The sequence below is a fragment of the Podarcis bocagei genome, assembly GCF_964188305.1.
Source record: "Podarcis bocagei genome assembly, chromosome: 6".
In the NCBI taxonomy this organism is placed as follows: domain Eukaryota; kingdom Metazoa; phylum Chordata; class Lepidosauria; order Squamata; family Lacertidae; genus Podarcis; species Podarcis bocagei.
In genome coordinates this window covers 81,158,682-81,177,584 of record NC_138130.1, presented here as the reverse complement: position 1 = coordinate 81,177,584, position 18,903 = coordinate 81,158,682, and the positions used below count along the sequence as shown (strand labels likewise).

Here is an 18,903-nt window from a genome sequence, read left to right as displayed (position 1 = left end):
CTTGCTCTAACTCACACAAAAGTTAATGAGTTTGTATGTTGTGGTCTAATGGAATGCTATCACAGAAATACCGAACAATTCTGAAGTAGAGCCATTCAGACTGGTTATTGCATTGATTATTACTACATTAACATTTGTAAATAAAAAAAATAATAATCATGCAATTATTTCAGTATAATGGCAGCAAACATATTTACCATTCCCACAGTAACTGTTTTAAATATAATTTTAAAAAACCACATGTGCATAAGGACTCTTCGGGATACTAAACCTCCTTGGAACCTTTGTGTGACAGATTATGCAGCAGAGATAGAGAGAAAAGAGGGAAGAAGAGAAGAGATTTGATGGCCATATGAAGCTGCCTTAAACAAAAATCAGACCCTCATATACCCTAATGCATTGGCTACATGGACTTGTAGCAACTCCCAGAATCTCGGTCGTCTTTCCCATCACCGCCTGCAACCTGATCCTGAAGATGCTTTAAGAGCATGTGCCTGCTCTATCACTGAGCTACTTCCAGCCCCAAATACAGTCTTCTGATGCATTTGAAACAGAAAGCAACAGCACACACACCCAATCTAAGGTCTTGCTCACACAGAGAGTTTACAACTTACAAACATTTAGGGGCACTGATATGAATTGCACTTTTTATACTGAAAATACTCCAGGGTCTCCAGCTGTTGTTGGACTACAAATCCCATCATTTCTAGCTAGCAGGACTAGTGGTCAGGGATGATGGGAATTATAGTCCAAAAACAGCTGGTGACCAAAGTTTGAGAAACTTTGCTCTACAGAATACCTAGATATCATAGTTACAAGGAAAAGAAAGAGATACTGCACTTTCAGGGCTGAAACACATTTCCCCCCCTACATGGATAACCTATGGGAGGAAAGCATTTGTGCACTGTTACCTGGAATACAGTGCTTTTTTGCCAGAAATGTAGTCAGAAAACTAGTGGCGTACATCAGCCTTGTATGTAAGCTATAGCCTAGTACCCATATGAGACAAGGGTTGCCAAGCAGGTGAGTGAGCCGTTGCATGTGCCTAACAGAGAAACCAGGCAGGCAGCCAGAAGAGGGAAGCCCCCTCTTGCCTCACCCAGCCCAGGAATGTAACTGCGGCAGCTCTATCCCTCCTCTGCCAATTCACAGCTGGCATGGGGGAAAAGGGCAGGCTAGTAATTTTGTGGGAGAGGGGTACTTGCAAAGCTGGTGTAGACAGAGGTATCTAAACATAAGAAAGTCTGGACTGCTCTCCATGGAAACATGGTGAGAAATAGACACTTATCACCATATAACTTGTGAACTTCAAAAAGAAAAGTAAAACCTTTTACACTTGTTGGGCATGGATTACCTGGTGGACATTTGCTTTTACTGTGAAATTTGAAACAGCCTGTGCTAGACATATTTTTATTTGGAAGGATGTACAAAGGAGGGTTGTCAGAGACTTCCATTCTTCAAAGAAAAGATCTGTTTTTATGTTGGTTGTAACCAGAACAATACCCTAGTGACCACACACTTACATCTCAAGGAATGTAAAGTTCATGCAAGATTAACAATGCTGTGGACTGCTTCATGAATTATGGGTCATCATGAATTATTTCCCCCTCCTACTACAACCATTATCTGTTTAGGACATACCCACACCCACATATATGAATTGCAAACAGTAGGACATGAGAAAATGTAAGTTTTAATGTGGTTCACAATCCATTTCTGTATTTCTTCAGAATCACAATGAACTGTGCTTTTATTTATTTATTCTTTTGTTTCTGCTTAAAATTCTCAAGAGCAAAGCAATATCTTCATGACATACCTCTTGGGCTTTAAAAGTATTTCGTCTTTTAGTACTAATGTGGCAAGCTGGGAAACCACAAATACTTAATGAAACTAAAGGGAATACTCTTGAAGGGAAATGACCAACAATAAGACACAACAGGTTCAATTAACATTTATAAGGAGGGGAGGAATCTCATTTAGCCTGTATAGTAAATTCTCTTTCAACACCTTCTAGAAGAAGCAATCCAAAGCAGATTCAAGAACTCCCCTATTTACTATGACTATGTTTTTCCACCTCTTTCTCCCACTTCCTCAGCCCACATAACTTTCTTATTTCTGTTCTGGTTTCAAGCTGAATGTCCCCTTGGTCAAGAAGGGCTACAATATCTGGTATTTACATGTGAAGTGAGCTTATGTTGCCAACAAGGACTAGAAACATGACTAGCTAACCCTGGTGAAAATGCATTGGTATAGCAGCAGCCAATCATTTTTAGGTCAGGCTGTCCAGCTTCATGCTACACTCACTTTATCTTCTGTAAAACCAATTTTAGCCATTTTAAATCCAAGACACTTTGTAAACCAGTTTTTCATAACTCCTGACATAGGGATATACATAACCTTTTTGCTGGAGAAGAAATGTCCAGGAAGAATCCTATCATTAAAATTATGAATATAGCCAAGTTGTTGCTGAAGACAGACAAGGCAATGGGACTAGGAATATTTAAGTAAGTATTTCCTTGTCAAAAATCATATAGAAAACTATGGTAGTTCAAATCCAATGTATATAGTCATGCAGTCATTTAATTTTATTTTAAATGGGGTGGGTTGTGGGAAGGCAAGCTGGAGATCATGCTTTTTCATAGAAAGCTTCACATTTGAAATCTGCTTTTTCAAAGGTCTGGTGTACCCAAAGTCTCATATGCTGTTTGAATCAGCATAGCCGAAATGATACTGGCTGGATAACAAAAGTGATGTGGAAGTTATACAGACTGCATATAGTGAAAGATGCAAAAACAAATTTTCTACTTGAAGTCAAGGAATATTGGATTCATTTTTATTGGGAATCAAAATAACAAATAATTTATCTGATTTATTAGTTATAATTTGAGGAATTTCAAACCATTAAGCCACTGAACAAAAACAGAGGTAGGATTAGGCTTGAGAGTAAAATATCTTTTGTATCAAAAATCATTTTCCAAGCCCAACTTAAACGTCTGTAGTGGTGGTTTGCTCTAGCAGAAGTAAGCAACCCAGGCATGAATGAAACACAGGCCAAGAAGGCTCTCTTTTTCTTAATTAGTTGGTTGCGTTAAATATAGCTCATAGTAAACATTCAGCCACATGTAGCATAGAGGATCAAGGGTACTAATGCTGCCCATTTCCCTGGAGCAAAGCTCTGCGTTAATGAACTCTGACGTAGCTTTGCACAGCTGTTCATGGAGCATTACGTCCATCTTTCTCTCAGAACAAAAGGTTGGTAAACACCAAGTTGACTTACGTGAGTACTATACCCACATTGGATATACATATACAGTACATGAGTTTTACTAACCAGCATTTCTAATGATGCAATCAAAAGCTTGGGTCAAGCATAAATTTAGCCAAATAGCTACAACACTGTGTTGTGAACTTCAGTGTCAAGCTGGAACTTGAATCTGTGGCAGCCCATATCCAGGGAGATTGCTCCATATATTGCAGCACATTATCCAGCCTCAAATAGCACAAAGACCTACAGGACCGCCTCTCCTGTTATGCCCCGCGGAGGATCTTAAGGTCCACAAATAACAACACTTTGGAGGTCCAGAGCTGCAAGGTGGTTAGATTGGTCTCAACTAGGGCCAGGGCCTTTTCAGTACTGGCCCCGACTTGGTGGAAAGCTCTGTCACAAGAGACCAGGGCCCTGCGGGACTTGGCATCTTTCCACAGGGCCTGCAAGATGGAGCTGTTCTGCCTGGCCTTTGGTTTGGACTCAGTCTGACCCTTATGTTTCCCTTCCCTTATGGTTTTGATTTATGGGCTACTACTAAAATGAGGCTGCATTTTAAATTGTATTTTAACCCATATTTTAATTAACTTTTTTTTGTTTTTTGTCGTCCCCCCCCCCATTACTTTTTATTGTATTTTATTGGTGTTAGCCACCCTGAGCCCAGTTCTGGCCAGGGAGGGTGGGGTATAAATAAAAATTATTTTATTCTTATTCTTATTCGTATTGAGGTAAGCATTTAGGAACTAGCTGCCTTATACAGACTCAGCACATCCACCTCAATATTGTTCACACTGACTGGCAGCAGCTCTGCATATAATTTGAAACAATGGCTCCAGAGCCAAAAGGATGAAACCTTACAACAAAGGTCCTCCTGACAAAAGTTTCCACTTCTTATTCTTCAGGAATTACATTAGTGGTGCTGCCTGAATATTAATGGTGCAGGAGAGATATGCTACTATAGTACTCGTTAGAAAAACAACAACAACAAAAACCAAGTTTCCCCACCCAAATTCTCTTTTGTGAATTTTGACAGAAACATCCTCTAAGTATTCAGCAAATAGTTCGCATTCAAGAAATATTTTATCAACAGCATGCATTGACCATTTGACAGCTGCATGCAGCATCGGCCAGCAGACTTTAAAATCTGACATACAATATGGTACATTTTCACTGCTTCATTCAAGACAGCTTTTTTTGAATCTCTGCCAAATTTCAATTCTGAAATTTTGAGGTTCAACCTGACCTCAAAATCCATATATCAGGATGTTAAAAGTTGCCAGGTTCCAAAAATCTTGTTTCTTTTCTTGGGGGGGGGGAGACAAGTGTAAACCCACCACTTTTCACACACTTCTGTTCATATTGTCAGTTTCATTCGAAATTACACATATGCCATTTCTCAGAAAACTGTGGCACACCCAAACCAAGTTACATTTAGAATTTTACACCCACATCTCCTTTGAGGCCACAAATGCAACAGATACAACATGTATTCAGTATACAAGGAATAGCTGCTCTAAATGCACATGAAACTGAAAATAGGCTATTATTTTCAAAATTGTCTGTCACATACTACACAAAGCTGTAAGGAGATCTGGTGTTTTTAAAGGAAAGAAGGGTACATTTGTTATACAAGCATTTGCTATCAACCAACCTATTGTCTTGAGTTTTCCAAGGCTTCAGCAGCTATTTAACAGAATATGGCCAATTTGTATCAACCTGTGACAAGTGATGCTGTCACTCAGTGGTGCCACAGAGAGCTAGGATATCTAATTTATTATTAATGTCTCATTTATTTATTAGTATTGTAGAATCAAAGAATTCTCATGCACATGCACAAAAGATTCTATAAAGTATCACTATTTAACTTATAGGCTGCTCTCCATCCAAAGTTCTCAAAGCAGTTTACAAACAAACACACACAATTAAAATTATAGGATTATCACACTTCTCAAGTTAACACAAGTACGACAGCAGACATAATACTCCCATCACAGCAGTCTCTTAAATAAACCAACACCAATAAAGGCCTGGGTGAACAAATGTGTTTTAACTTAAGTGTCAGGAGTCCAATAGTCATAGAGCCATCCATGCCTCCAGAAGGGATTCCATAGTTGGGGAGGCACTACAAATAAGGCCCAAATATGCCAGTGAGTCCTTGAGAAAGGCCCCCTCCACTGATCTCAGGGTCTGGGTTGGCTAATAGAGGGAAAGATGGTCCACCAAATACTTGGATCCCAAGCTATTTAGGGCCTTACACACCATCCTTAATATCTTAAATTGGGTCTGGTGATGCATGGGCATCCTGTGCAGATCTTGCACAGTAGCTGTAATATGATCCCACAAAAATGTTCTAATAAGTATTCTAGTAGCAGCGTTCTACACTAGCTAAAGTTTCGAGGACTATCTTCTAAGGCAACCCCACACAGACTGCAATGCAGTAATTAACACACAGAGCATACAGCTCTGTGGCCTGACTATGTCTTTCCAGGAACAGTAGCTAGCAAACTAATCCAAGTTAGAAGCAACTTGGGCCTCCAATGACAATACTGGATCCAGGAGCATTCCCAAGGTACAGACCTGCTCCTCCAGAGACAGGGAGATTCTGCCTAGAGCAGGCTAGTTACTCAATTCCCAAGACACAGGAGTCAGCTACCACCACCACCTTCAACTTCTGAGGATTCAATTTCAGTTTGCTGGCCCTCATCCAGCCCGTCACTGCTTCCAGACAACAGCTCAGCATCATCACAGCTTCAATCTGTTTCAGGTAGGATGGAGAAGTAGAGGTAGGTATCATCCACATAAGTATGATGAGCCCACCCTGTACTATGGCAGTTGGTCCTGTGGCTTAGCCCTACTCCAGTTCCTATACTTCAGGGGTAGCCAACTCCCAAGAGACTGCGATCTACTCACAGAATTAAAGACTGGCAGTGATCTACCCCCTTTTAGGGGGTTCAGGTCAAAGCTTTTGAGGTTTTTTTAGGAAGGAAAGCCCTGTTGGGGGTTTAGGTCAAACTTGTTGAGCTTCTTTTAGGGAGGAGGGAAGGCCCATTTTTTGGGGGGTGAAGGGCCAAAATGTTGAGCTTTTTTTAGGGGAGCCAAAGTTGTTCAGCTTCTTTGGGGGGAGCCACTGATCTACCAGTGATCTACCACAGATGTCTAGTGATCTACCGGTAGATAATGATCTACCTGTTGGACGTGCCTGCTATACACTATCAGAGAACACATGAAAATTGGACCCTGAATGATTCATTAAATAAACTTTCCCCCCTTCAGTGCTGGCATCATCAAAACCAGCCCCATATTATGAAAACCACAGGCTTTATTTAACATGGGCCCCAGGCCAGAGTCTTATTAGTCTATTTGAGAAATCCTGTCATGAGCAAAACTGCCTCAATCTCCATTGTTGGAAAAATGAAATCTATGTATAGGATCAAAGAGACATTGTACACTGATATGTTTATATTTTAACTACAGAAGCATTTTTGGGAGACAGAGCAGGGTGGGGGAGTACCTGCACAATTAAGTTGTGGGCACACTATAGATCTCTGCTTGGAGCCTTGAAAGCCATTCCTAAAATAGGAAACACCAGGTTAAGTGGGCCAATGAGCTGACTCCATATAACACAGCTTCAAATGTTCCTTTAAATTGATTTTATTAGAACAGCAGTAAAGCATTATGGAATAACAATGTACTTTTAAAGCTCAGACTTAAAAAAATAATTACAAGACATTTACTAGAAGAAAATAAAAGAAATTGAGCCAAAATACTTTTAATATTCAAGATAGGGTTATTTATCCCATGACTGTACAAGTCTCAGCTACTGGACAGCAGATTACAAGACTCAAAACTCTAGGCATAGATCTTTAAAGGACTAGCCTCCCAACAACTGATCCCCAACTGAGGTGTAGGTAGGCTTTCTAGGATCTCTTAACTCATTCAAATTAGTCGCCCTCAAGCTGTTTCATTCAAATTCTGGACCAATACAGTCTAGCTTTACCTGCTGTTCACAACCCTGAACAAAATAAGATGCACAACAATTTTTCAAGACTCCAGGGCACTCAAGAAGAAATGTGATATCATGACATAGTGCTTGGCCTGAAGTGGACAGGGGAGCAGATTACAAGGGCCTTCAACGATGCTATGCCATTTATCTTCCCCAAATGCTAGCTCATTTGAAGATTACTGAAGCAGGAACATTACAGAGAGTTTCCCATAAGACTTCTGATAATTTCAGATTTTGTAATGGTAACAAACTATATTGTAACAATGAAGAGAGGTTTTCCTCTGTCTAAACCTAAGGATGTTTGTAATATCTGCCTCAGCAGTAACAGTTCACAACTTAATTAGTTTTTGATGCATGAACTAAGCCAAGAGCCTTCACCTTCCTCCCTAAATGCGTCACAGAAATCACTCAGGGGCTATTTACACTGCAGAGGAAAAAACGATTATGATTATCTACTGCAGTCTAGACCACAGAAGCCTCAGAGTAATGCAATATACATACATATACATGCATGCATGTACATATGCATTATCATAATGCTACCTGAGATTGCAGCTAAGCCTGGCTAACGTCCACTTAGAATTCATACATCAGGTGAGGTAATACTGAAGTGATCATTGACACATTTCCAAAGTGCAGGACCTTCCACTAGGATGACCATTGTGTAGATTTTTTGTGTATTGGTCAGACAGGTAGAGAGACAGACTCAATTAAAATAAGTACTGTAAGATTGTGAAGACTAATTAATGTGCCCCTTACTAGTATTGAATCACAAAACAAATACTCCTGTATCTCTGGATATTATCAAAAAGCCTATATTGTCAGGCAGATTCAATGAGGAAGATACCAACAATTTTCAAATGGAATATAAAATGAACCAAACCCAGACTTGCCTAAGCGTGTGATATGTAAAAACTGGAACTGGTCAGGGGTGCACATGTAATTCAGATTGTGAGTAATCATATGGAATGTATTCAAGAAACACAAATGGAACTAGCAACAAAATGTTGCAATGTGGGCTGTGCCTGTTCAGGGTTCTAGCCAGCCAACTGTGCCCTCTTTCAGAATACTCCAGTCCTCATCTCCCGCCCCCAATCAGACACTCAATGTTCTATAGCCACCAAGTATGCTGAGTGTTTACTGGGATGTTTGGGGGATGCTATCCCTATTACAGGAGGAAGAACGTTACATGAGGAAGAACTTTGTGACAGTAAGAGCCATTAGACAGTGGACTCTCCTTCTCTGGAGATTTTTAAGCAGAGGTTTTTGTTGGTCATCTGTCATGGATGCTTTAGTTGAGATTCCTGCATTGCAGGGGATTGGACTAGATGGCCTTTGGGGGTACCTGCTAACTTTTATGATTCTATGATTCCATCTGCCTCCCCACAAAAAAACATTTTTTCTGCATTTTGGAAAACTCCAGGGGGTTCCTCCAGGTACAGTGGTACCTCCGGTTGCAGACGGCATCTGTTCCGGAGCTCCAGCTGGATCCCGAGGTTTCCACAACCGGAGGGACCACTTCTGCGCATGCGCGCGTGGCGGTAAAGCGCTTCTGCGCATGTGGCGAAACCTGGAAAAATACTTATGGGTTTGCCGCGTTCGCATCCTGAAGGATACGCAACCAGAGGTGTGCATATCCAGAGGTACCACTGTATTCGCAAACCCTTCCTACTGCTTCCCAGTAGTGTCTGGGTGGCTACTATTTTGTCAGTACTCACTCTTAGGAGCAATTTTGTTACAACAAAAACATATGCAGCAACTTGTTGTATGCACTAACAGAAACTTTTGCACGTTACATTACTTGACTTTGAAACTGCTGTGGTCTAGACTAGGGTTTAATTAAGCCTTGTTTGCATGAGGAAAAAAGTTGTGCATGTGGGCAAGAAAGAAGGCAAAAGAGAGTATGCAAATATGGTCTTCTCTACATGCCGCTCTTCTTGTTTGACATTCAGCAACAACAACCACCATAGCTGTGTAGCAAGTGTGAGGGCAGGGGAAAGTAGTTTGGCCCAGCCTTTAATGCCACCAACCTCACCAGTTCCAGGCTTGAGACAGATAGAGTGGCTCTAGCCCCGCTGTATACAGTGGTTACAGAGTTCATAGCATGTGGTGCATCGGTCCCTGAATACCTAAACAGGACAGGAGAAGCACAGAGCATCAGATTGCAAATCTGTGGCCTAGCTAACATACTGATCTAATCCCAGAATAGCAGGCTCTTCTGTACCACCTCAATCCTTCCCATGACATTGGAAGAACATCTCTACCACTGACTAGAAAGTTTTCTACATACTTTTAGCAATTTTAATACCCATTTTCCAGTCCAGAAGACTTAAAAAGCAGGCAAAGCAGGCAAGGGAAAATAGCCGAACATATTAAAGAAGCATTTGGTATATAATGCTATAGCTTCCTGTTTTAATTTTTCAAGTTGTGTAACAGAACAAGCTTCACACTAACATAGGCCTCCAATCTTTTTATAAAATGGAGATTTGTACAGCAGCAGCAGCACTATGCAACTGTGTGCAACGAAGGAAACTGAATGGGGTATTGTAACAGCAGTATGGCTTGTTTTCCAGAGAGAGAAAAACTACTTCTGGTAAATATCAGCCACATCATTGTTAAGAGTCATTTATTAAGTCACAAGACCCTGAATTCACAAGCTATCTTCTTCTCCATTTCATTTCATTTAAGTTTCTGAATCTCTTCCTGCACAAACTTGTCAAATGTATTACTGACTGACCCTATATAATTGAGGAAATGTAGCTTGCACATTTAAAAAAATGATGATAAAACTATAAACAACTTAATCAGAAAAAATTAAGTAGTGGACATAATATAGGCACAAATTAAGAGTGAACATCCAGCCAGAAAAATGGTAAGGCACAACACATTAGTCTAAAGTAGGGAGATCAAACATATGCTTCTAGTACTCGAGTTTGGATAATCAATTTGAACCACTATTAGTCTGGGTCACACATAGAGCTACACAATTGTTTATCATTATGGCTGAAGCCTGTCCAGCAGTTTGTATAGCTTGTTTACAGCCAACAAACCATGATCTGAAGTCATGGTTTGTTGTTTGCTTACAAACCTTGGTTTGTTTTAACTATGGCATGCTGTTTCATGTGAACACAGTACTCTTCATTAACTATGGCTTATTTGACCACTCCACCCCAGACACTCACCTAACTACAAACAGCAGCTGGAAAACAGAAGACAAGTTTGGAAAAACAAGTCATAGTTTGCTAGATCATCTGTGGGAGAACTTATGATTAACAGATAGTTTTGTTAAACAAACCATGGGTTAGCATTACAGGCAAAGACCAATTTATGTGAGTCCAATGATGTATGACTGCAACTGTGTGCACTTCACAGAACCCAGGAGTGACTTTTAAAATGGCTAAAATGGCCCTAAAAGAGCCCAGAAAGGGTAAAAAAAAGGTGTGGACACACGAACCTTTACAGCTGCAATCCCAGAAGCCCTTGCACTGACTGTTGAAACCTGTGGAGAGCTGGAGTTTGAGCAAGTAGGTTTGGAGGGAGCAACTGTGGTGGAGTGTGGCATCTGGTAAGTGCTTTTGGTTTATTAAAGGGTTTTTCAAGAGCTTCCAGAGGTTTAGAGGGTGTTTGCAGGCTTTTCCAATGGTGTTTCACCTGCATAAATAGGGAGTTGCCTGCATTTGCTAACCAGAGGAAGTGTTACAGTTGAGTAGAGCGATTTCCTGGGAAGTACCAAGCTAACTTCAAAGGGGCAGTATCAAATACTATCTAACTACATAAGACATGAAAAAATTGAAAGGAGATTCAAGTAGCCAAAGCTTGAAGAACTATGGCAAAAACCCTAGAAGACATTGATTAGGATAATTTTAGGGACAATGATCCGCAGTAAGATAATGCTGACTATAGTCCGAGAACATTTACCATCCTCCATTGCTCAGTAATGCCCAACAAAATACAATGCCCAAATTGCACCTTTTGGAGCACACCACGAACAAGAATTTATGCTACACTGTGGTGTAGGGAAGTTAGACCAGGACAACAGCCTGGTTCAGAAGGAAATTCCTTGGCTCAAGAAACTCTTGGAGCACATAATTTGCCCCCAAATAGTACATTAAACATAGAAAAGGAATGATGAATTGCTGAGGATGATACACACATGACCCCATTGTGTTGATCTTAAGATTACTAAAAAAATTAAAGGCTTTTCAGTGTAACTGTGTCAGTGAAAATGTAGTTATTAATATTCAGACAGAGCATAACAGAATGTTTTAAGTGTTGGAACACAGTTTGGTTTTCTTAGCTTATTCATTTGAAGTCAGTTTCCTAGACCCCAGGCATAAGAAATCTGGGTCAGAAAGCACAAAGTGTACAGCTAGCTTCTCCAACAGAACAAACAGCTACAAGCAAAAAAGCTGCAAAAGGGTCTTTATCAAAAGATTTTAAATAAATGTAGTCAAGCATGTTAGAAATTCTTAGAACTCCAACAGGTTAAGTTATAGTCTCTTCAGAAGGTTCATACAAGTTTAACAGTTTTAGCAGGTGTTGGGTTTTTAAAAAATACTTTCTCTGCACCTCTTGTTATATCCATTCCTCACATACAAGATCTATTCCCACATCCACTCTGCTGAAAAAACAGCTTGCTGCTATGTGTTTAGAGGGGGGATATGTGGCAAGTGATTTTTCTGTCCTCAATGGGATAGCTCAGTCAGTAGAGCATGAGACTCTTAATCTCAGGGTTGTGGGTTCCAGCCCCACGTTGAGCAAAAGATTCCTGCATTGCAGGGGTTTGGACTAGATGACCCTCGTGATCCTTTCCAACTCTACAATTTTATGGTTCTGTTATTCCTCCCTCCTTACCACAGTCAGTAACTATGTTCTTGAAACAGAAGAGCTCAAGGAAGAGAGAAGGGCTGTTGAACCATGGTTCTCAACTATATGCTCGAACCACATGAGGTTGCATTCTTCCTTCATATGGTATAGAACTATCAATTGCTACAAGATATGATGGCTATATGCCAGCTCCAGGATCAGAGCTGAGTATGTCTGCATATAAGTTACTGCAGAACAACTGTGGGAGACAGCATTCATGTCTTGGGACTTCCCATAGACATCTGGTTGACCACTCTGGGAAACAGGATGCTGAAGAAGACATGGTACAATGGTACCTTGGGTTACAAACACTTCAAGTTACAGACTCCGCTAACCTGGAAGTAGTACCTTGGGTTAAAAACGTTACCTCAGGATGAGAACAGAAATCGTGCGGCGGTGATGCGGCGGCGGCAGTGGGAGGCCCCATTAGCTAAAGTGGTACCTCAGGTCCCAGATTCAATCAGTGACACCTCCATTTTTTAATAAAAAGACTCAAATAGCTGGTGTTGGGAAAGGCTTCTGCTTAAGACTTTTGTAAGCTGCTGTCTGAAGAAGTGAGAAAGGTGAGCATCATTAGCTCAAAGCAGCCAACCTGGCAGACTTAATTATGTCTCTGAGTTGCAGCCCCTCCTCCCCCATTCCAAACAGTAACTTTCTGCTTCATAATTGTCAACTGCTTCAGGGCTACCCTTAGAAGCATTAAAAGGAGTGCTATAGGCCATCTATTGCAACCCCTTGCCCTCTGCAGGAAATTCAAAGCTGGAGAATTCCCAACAGATGGCTACCCAGCCTCTGCTTGAAGAACTCCTGCAAGGGAGAACAACCACTATCTCATGTAATTAGTTCCATTATTTAACTGCTCACCATTAAGAAGTTTCTCCAAATGTCCATTATTGAATTTCAGTCTTGAACTGCAGTCCTGACCCCTCAATCAACTACTTAGGCAAGGTTGCACATAGTTCCCTTTATCAGAGAAGACAAAATAGGAGTTGGGCAGTTCTGCCTTCACCGAATAAACTCTCTCCAAACCATTTGGCTGCATTTTTTGATTGTGTTGTGAATTTTCCTGCAAGGTTGATTGGGCGGAGGGGCTTTAAGCATCACAGACAAATGGGAAATGAAACATTGTGGCGAAAATATAACAAGGCAGCTTATGGGGAAATAAGTGGATGTGAAGGAGGAAATGCTATATTGAGAATGCTTCTTTTTATATTAGTGTTCAGAGTTGGGGGTGGGATTGCTTCCTATGTGTGAGAATAAAATATTTTAGCTTTTCAATGATCACTGTTTTTCCACCCCAGATATAGCCATTATTTGAATTAAAGGTAAAGGTAAAGGTACCCCTGCCCGTACGGGCCAGTCGTGTCCGTCTCTAGGGTTGTGCGCCCATCTCACTTAAGAGGCCGGGGGCCAGCGCTGTCCGGAGACACTTCCGGGTCACGCGGCCAGCGTGACGAAGCTGCTCTGGCGAACCGGCACCAGCGCAGCACACAGAAACGCCGTTTACCTTCCCGCTATAAAGTGGTACCTATTTATCTACTTGCACTTAGTGGTGCTTTCGAACTGCTAGGTGGGCAGGAGCTGGGACCGAAAGATGGGAGCTCACCCCGCCGCGGGGATTCGAACCGCCGACCATGAGATTGGCAAGCCCTAGGCGCTGAGGTTTTACCCACAGCATCACCTGCGTCCCGTATATTATTTGAATTAGACATATTCAATTATGAAGTTATTTCACAGCCAGAACAAATTTACAAATTTTCTTGCATAATATTGTTCATCTATTTCCAAATACAGTTATTAAGCAGAATCAAGCACCCAGTGGTTTCTTTGTACCTCTTTACCTATTCAGGTTTTTTAAAGAAAATTTCTCTCAAAGCTCAGTATATTCAAAATATGGTACTGGACCTTTGGCAACTTCCATGTTCCAAACAATCTTTAACCAGCATCAACCAAGCACTTTACATTGACTTATTTGCCTTACATTGCCTTATTTCTGAGGTTTTGTTTTTTCACACACCATTATGCAAAAAGCAATCGAAAATCCATCTGAATTTCCAGTCTAAGTTGGAAAACACAATTTCAAGACTGCTTCCCGTTCTGTTAGAGTAATCATTCAAACTACAAGGTTCTAGACAACAATATAGAACAAGCACTGCCAGGTTACACAGCAAACAATTCCAATTCCTAGTCAGATTATTCTTACATCATTGTTTATAGCTGAAGTAAAGAAGCCCAGAATATAAGGTCTAGTATGACCACAGTTTTGACAGTTCAGTGTTTACTGTTAAAGAAATGCTCTCAACTTCCATGTTTCCAAGATTTGATCAGAGATCTCAACAGATAACTTGATCGAAATCTTTTAGAAATCTTTTAAGGTACTGTTCTGTAAAACTTGAGAGGCCCCTTTTTAGAAAGTGACATTAGTGGCATTAAAATTTAAGATCTCTATTATTGAAGCTATATTGAAGCTATTTTCAGGTTACCTTACAAAACAGATTCTTTCAGTTAAAGCCCCAATGATTCCAACAATAATTAAACCATAAATTCAAGATCTCTCAATAATTCTGCAAAGAAAAGCACTTGAACAAGGCATTGACACTAATCAAAATTTACACACAAGCACAATCCAGCCAAAATTAGGAGTTTCATATCTCAATAATTTCAGTTACAAAAAGAGTTAACATACATTACAGTGATGTCCAAACTTTTTTCAAAGAGGGCCAGATTTGATGAAGTGAAGGACCATGAGGGCTGACCAAAGGGCCAACCAAAGTAATTGAGCTTTTCTTTGGAATGAAGTTGTTGAGCTTTTTGGGGGTTAAAGTTGTTGAGGTTTTTTTTAGGATTTCACCTCTGGATATAAGCTGCCACAGGGGCCAAATTAAACCGACGGGCGGGCCAGATTAGGCCCCCAAAATGAACTTTGGACATGCCTGACAAACAAGCTTAACTCTTAAATCAATTGGGCTTTGGCTGGATTGCATCTTGCTTCATTTTCGGTTAGTAAATGTTTCAGTACATACAGCCAACACAACTATATAGTAAGCTTGAGTGTGTTAGTGCGTGAACACACCCAACTAACAAAAGCTGGCCTAGTTCACATAACACCTTAATTCAAAATATGGTTTACTGTGACCATGCGAAAGTGTAGGCTCCTGGAGAGGTTCCCAGTTCCTGTACCAAACTTTGGCTTAGTGTGCTGTCTGAACCCAGGGCTTGTAGTTAGTAAGTAAAGAGATCAACTACAAGCCTGGGTTTGGACAACATGCTAAAGCATTGGGGTGGTGGGGAAGACTGCTGCAAGAAATATGTTGTGTAAATTAAGCCACATGACATCTGATTCACTTTAGCTCATTATTCAGGTACCTGAAGAGTACATCTGATTTCATGAGAGCCAGAAAGTCCTCTCAACATCATACAGAGTACAGCAGTATTTATACACTGATTATGAATCAAGGCAATCAAAAGTCACGTGGCTTTATTTCCACAAGTCTTAAATAAAAAACAAGTGTAATTCCGATCCACATAAAATCTTATCTGCTCCACTAGCCTTAAGAGAAAAATTGGTGTGCTGTGCCAGCTTGCGTATACAACTACAATAGCTGCCATCCAACAGTAATAAAGTCTGGGTTTTTAGAACATTTCATTATGCATATACTTATGTATTATAGTGCACAATAATTCAAAGAATTGTAGAATTGGAAGGGCTCACAAGGATCATCTAGTCCAACCCCCTGAAATGAAGGAACCTTACACCCAAAGTGGAACTGGAACCCATGACCCCGAGATTAAGAGTCTCATGCTCTAGCGATTGAGCTATCCCAGCTTGCTCTTCAGGAAAGACAAGATGAAAAATACAAATACAAGAAAAAAATCACTATCAGATTAAAAGGGATCTATGACAACCAAGATGAACCATAAAAGTTCATGTTGCTTCAGGACAGAGGATTTAATGACATGTGGTCTGTCTCTCTCTCCTCTCACTCTTTAAAAAATCTACTTCTAAAACCAACTGAGCAATCATATACTTTTTATTCACACATTTTACAGACTTTGTTCTCTCAGGGCCAAGCACAAAAGGAATAACCTGCAGGCAGGGCATGCTTTCGTCCCACTTACCAAAGCGCGCTCACCACAGGGGGAAAACTGTAAGCAGAAAAGGGCAATGTCACTTCTATATGGCATTAGGAAGGTCAAAATACAGATAGCAGCAGCTACATGGTTTTGAACAATTAGATGTCTCAAGAAGGCTACAAAAAAGCAGTTCCAGCCACAGTCTTTTTTAACAGTAAGCCTTGAAAAATAAGAGCAATACCTCTGTAGATCATTTATTACTTTGCCACAGCCATAGGACAATTTTGATTCCAGAGCTGTATTAATTTCTCATAAGGTTCAATGGCTGAGATCATGATTCTAAATAGACAAACCACTGATGTTAGTGCAACTTACTTCCAAAACATGTTTTAAGACTGCAACATTAGCGCTTTAGGTTTACCATCCCACACATATACTAGTGTCAAGGAACGGCTGGTGAAATATCCTATTTACTCATTTGGAAAGAAAATTTCTTCTTCCTAGCAAGACGCTGACCTTTCACAATTATTTGTTGGCTGTTCATTAATGTCAGTGCAGCTAGCTCTAATGGAGGTAACTTGCTGAACAGTTACAAAGTACAAACCATATTGCCAGATTTAAGCAAAATTTTCAGTGCAGTCTTTCCCACTAATAAAAAGGTATTCAATGCTTATATGAAGCTTTTAAAAAGTTCCAACACACTTGATGAAAAGCAAAGATGAAAAGTTACAATGCCAACAGAAATATTCCATGTAAAATCTGTAGAAACAAATGGAACTGTAGAACATACTTTGACTACTACAGAGATACAATGTAATCAAACAATGAATAACAACAGAACATTTCAAGGGAATATGCTTGTTTATTGAAGATTAATCAATAATACAACATACACAGGGGTTATATTCCAGGGATCGCGCATAAAGCCAAAATTGTGTTTAGTCAAAACACATTGGGTACAATGATGGGTAGGATGGCCAAACTCATTTCCCCCACTTTTTTTAAAAAAAGTTTTTGGCCAAATGTGTACAGCTGAATGTGCAAATGTTAAATGCGTGTCAGTTGCAGGGTTACTGTACTATATTCCTTTTTGGCAACTTTGCTAGCTATGTTTGGTCTGGAAATGCAAGTTCTCAAACACCGAATACTTGTTTAAGTCCTGTCAAAACAAAGGATACCACTCTATGTTTGATAGCATCTATTCTACAGGGCCATCCATGCCACCATTCATTATGTTAGTTAGAAGGAGACAAAGGCTAGCCGCATATCAGTCTAGGCAAGTTCAGGCATAGACTTCCCAAGAAGTCTCCTGGAGAAGCTAAAATTAGACCTCATGAACTTCTCTCTTTCTTTTCCCAGGTTTTTTTTTTAAAAAGCAGATTTCCCACAAATTCAGTCAGAAACTTTTTAAAAAGCCAAATGCACACAAATTGTTTTTTCTCTTTCCTTACATCCTATTTTAGTGGCCATTTGTCCATAGCAGTTGTTATCTACTATACAGTAACTAACAGGTCAATCCAATGGCCTTGCAACAATATAAATCCTAACTCACTGACAATTACACCAGTGCAAAGGTCACTGGATCATTCTGAAAGTTATTATCTATTCCTGCTGCTTCATCAAACTCACGCTGCTATAACTGGTAGCTGTCAATTTTCACCAAGACTGGGGGTTAAGCAGAACTCAGCTGGTGGCTTAAAGTAGTCCATGTTACACTGCAGTCAATAGGGACTGCATGGCAGATTTTCAGTACAGTGGTACCTCGGGTTAAGAACTTAATTCATTCCAGAGGTCCGTTCTTGACCTGAAACGGTTCTTAACCTGAGGTGTACTTTCGCTAATGGGGCCTTCTGCTGCCGCTGCGCTGCTGGTACGCAATTTCCGTTCTTATCCTGGGGCAAAGTCCTTAACCTGGAGCAACCACTTCCTGGTTAGCAGAGTTTGTAACCCGAAGTGTCTGTAACCCAAGGTACCACTGTACTGCCTTCTGTTAGCTCACAGAGGAAACAATGCGACTCCTGACACCATACGGTATTAAGTATTTGGTTATTTGTGGCCTCAGGGGTGAGGGGCATATATATGGGTTAAAAAGGAAAAAGAAAAGCAGGATAGCTGCTGCCACCTCTGTTGCTGCTAAAAACAGCCCAGTAGAGTGCCAGACACAGACCATGGTTTGTGCTTGTCCTAGCTACCAAGGAACTCTGAAAACTGTCTCCAGCACTTACAGTTTTCTGCCCCAAGAGTCTTCTGGCTCAGTCCTTCAACCTTGGTTCTGCTAGGTTCATGCAGTAATGTTTTGCTGTTAGTTCTCTCTCAGTTTAGAAAAATATAACTGGACAGACCCCAACTCTTTCTTCAGGGACTGCAGGGTTCTCATCCTTCCTTCTCCAACCCAATTTCTCTCAGTTTACAGCAGCTGAAGCAAAAGGTTAGTTAGGGACTCTTAGACTGACAGAAGTAGGCCCAACAAACTGAACTAGGCAGGCCGAGGTGCACAAGGCCTCTAGAAAAACAAAAATACAATAAGATATGATTTTATATTTTGAACCTTTTCAGATTTTTCCAGGTCTACCTGAAAACATCTTTTAATGAAACAAATTACTGATACTTGCCCTTGCATACATTTAAATAAATTCTGCAAGAATAAACTCTGCACAAGTTGCTCTTTCAGCCAGGTGATCCAGTGGAGTCAAAT

At 40.5% G+C, this 18,903-nt stretch overlaps 1 protein-coding gene across 3 annotated transcripts in view; it reads right to left on the bottom strand.

The window, feature by feature from the left end:
• UBL3 (ubiquitin like 3) overlaps nt 1-18,903 on the bottom strand; it is a 54,474-nt gene that overhangs the window by 14,439 nt on the left and 21,132 nt on the right. For 2 of the 3 annotated variants that reach the window (XM_081198058.1, XM_081198057.1), the window contains one exon: nt 16,254-16,280. The exons of the other annotated variant lie outside the window; for it this stretch is intronic. In XM_081198058.1, the coding sequence (XP_081054184.1) occupies nt 16,254-16,280 (27 nt within the window). The remainder of the gene's footprint in view (nt 1-16,253; nt 16,281-18,903) is intronic. 3 annotated transcript variants of the gene reach the window in all.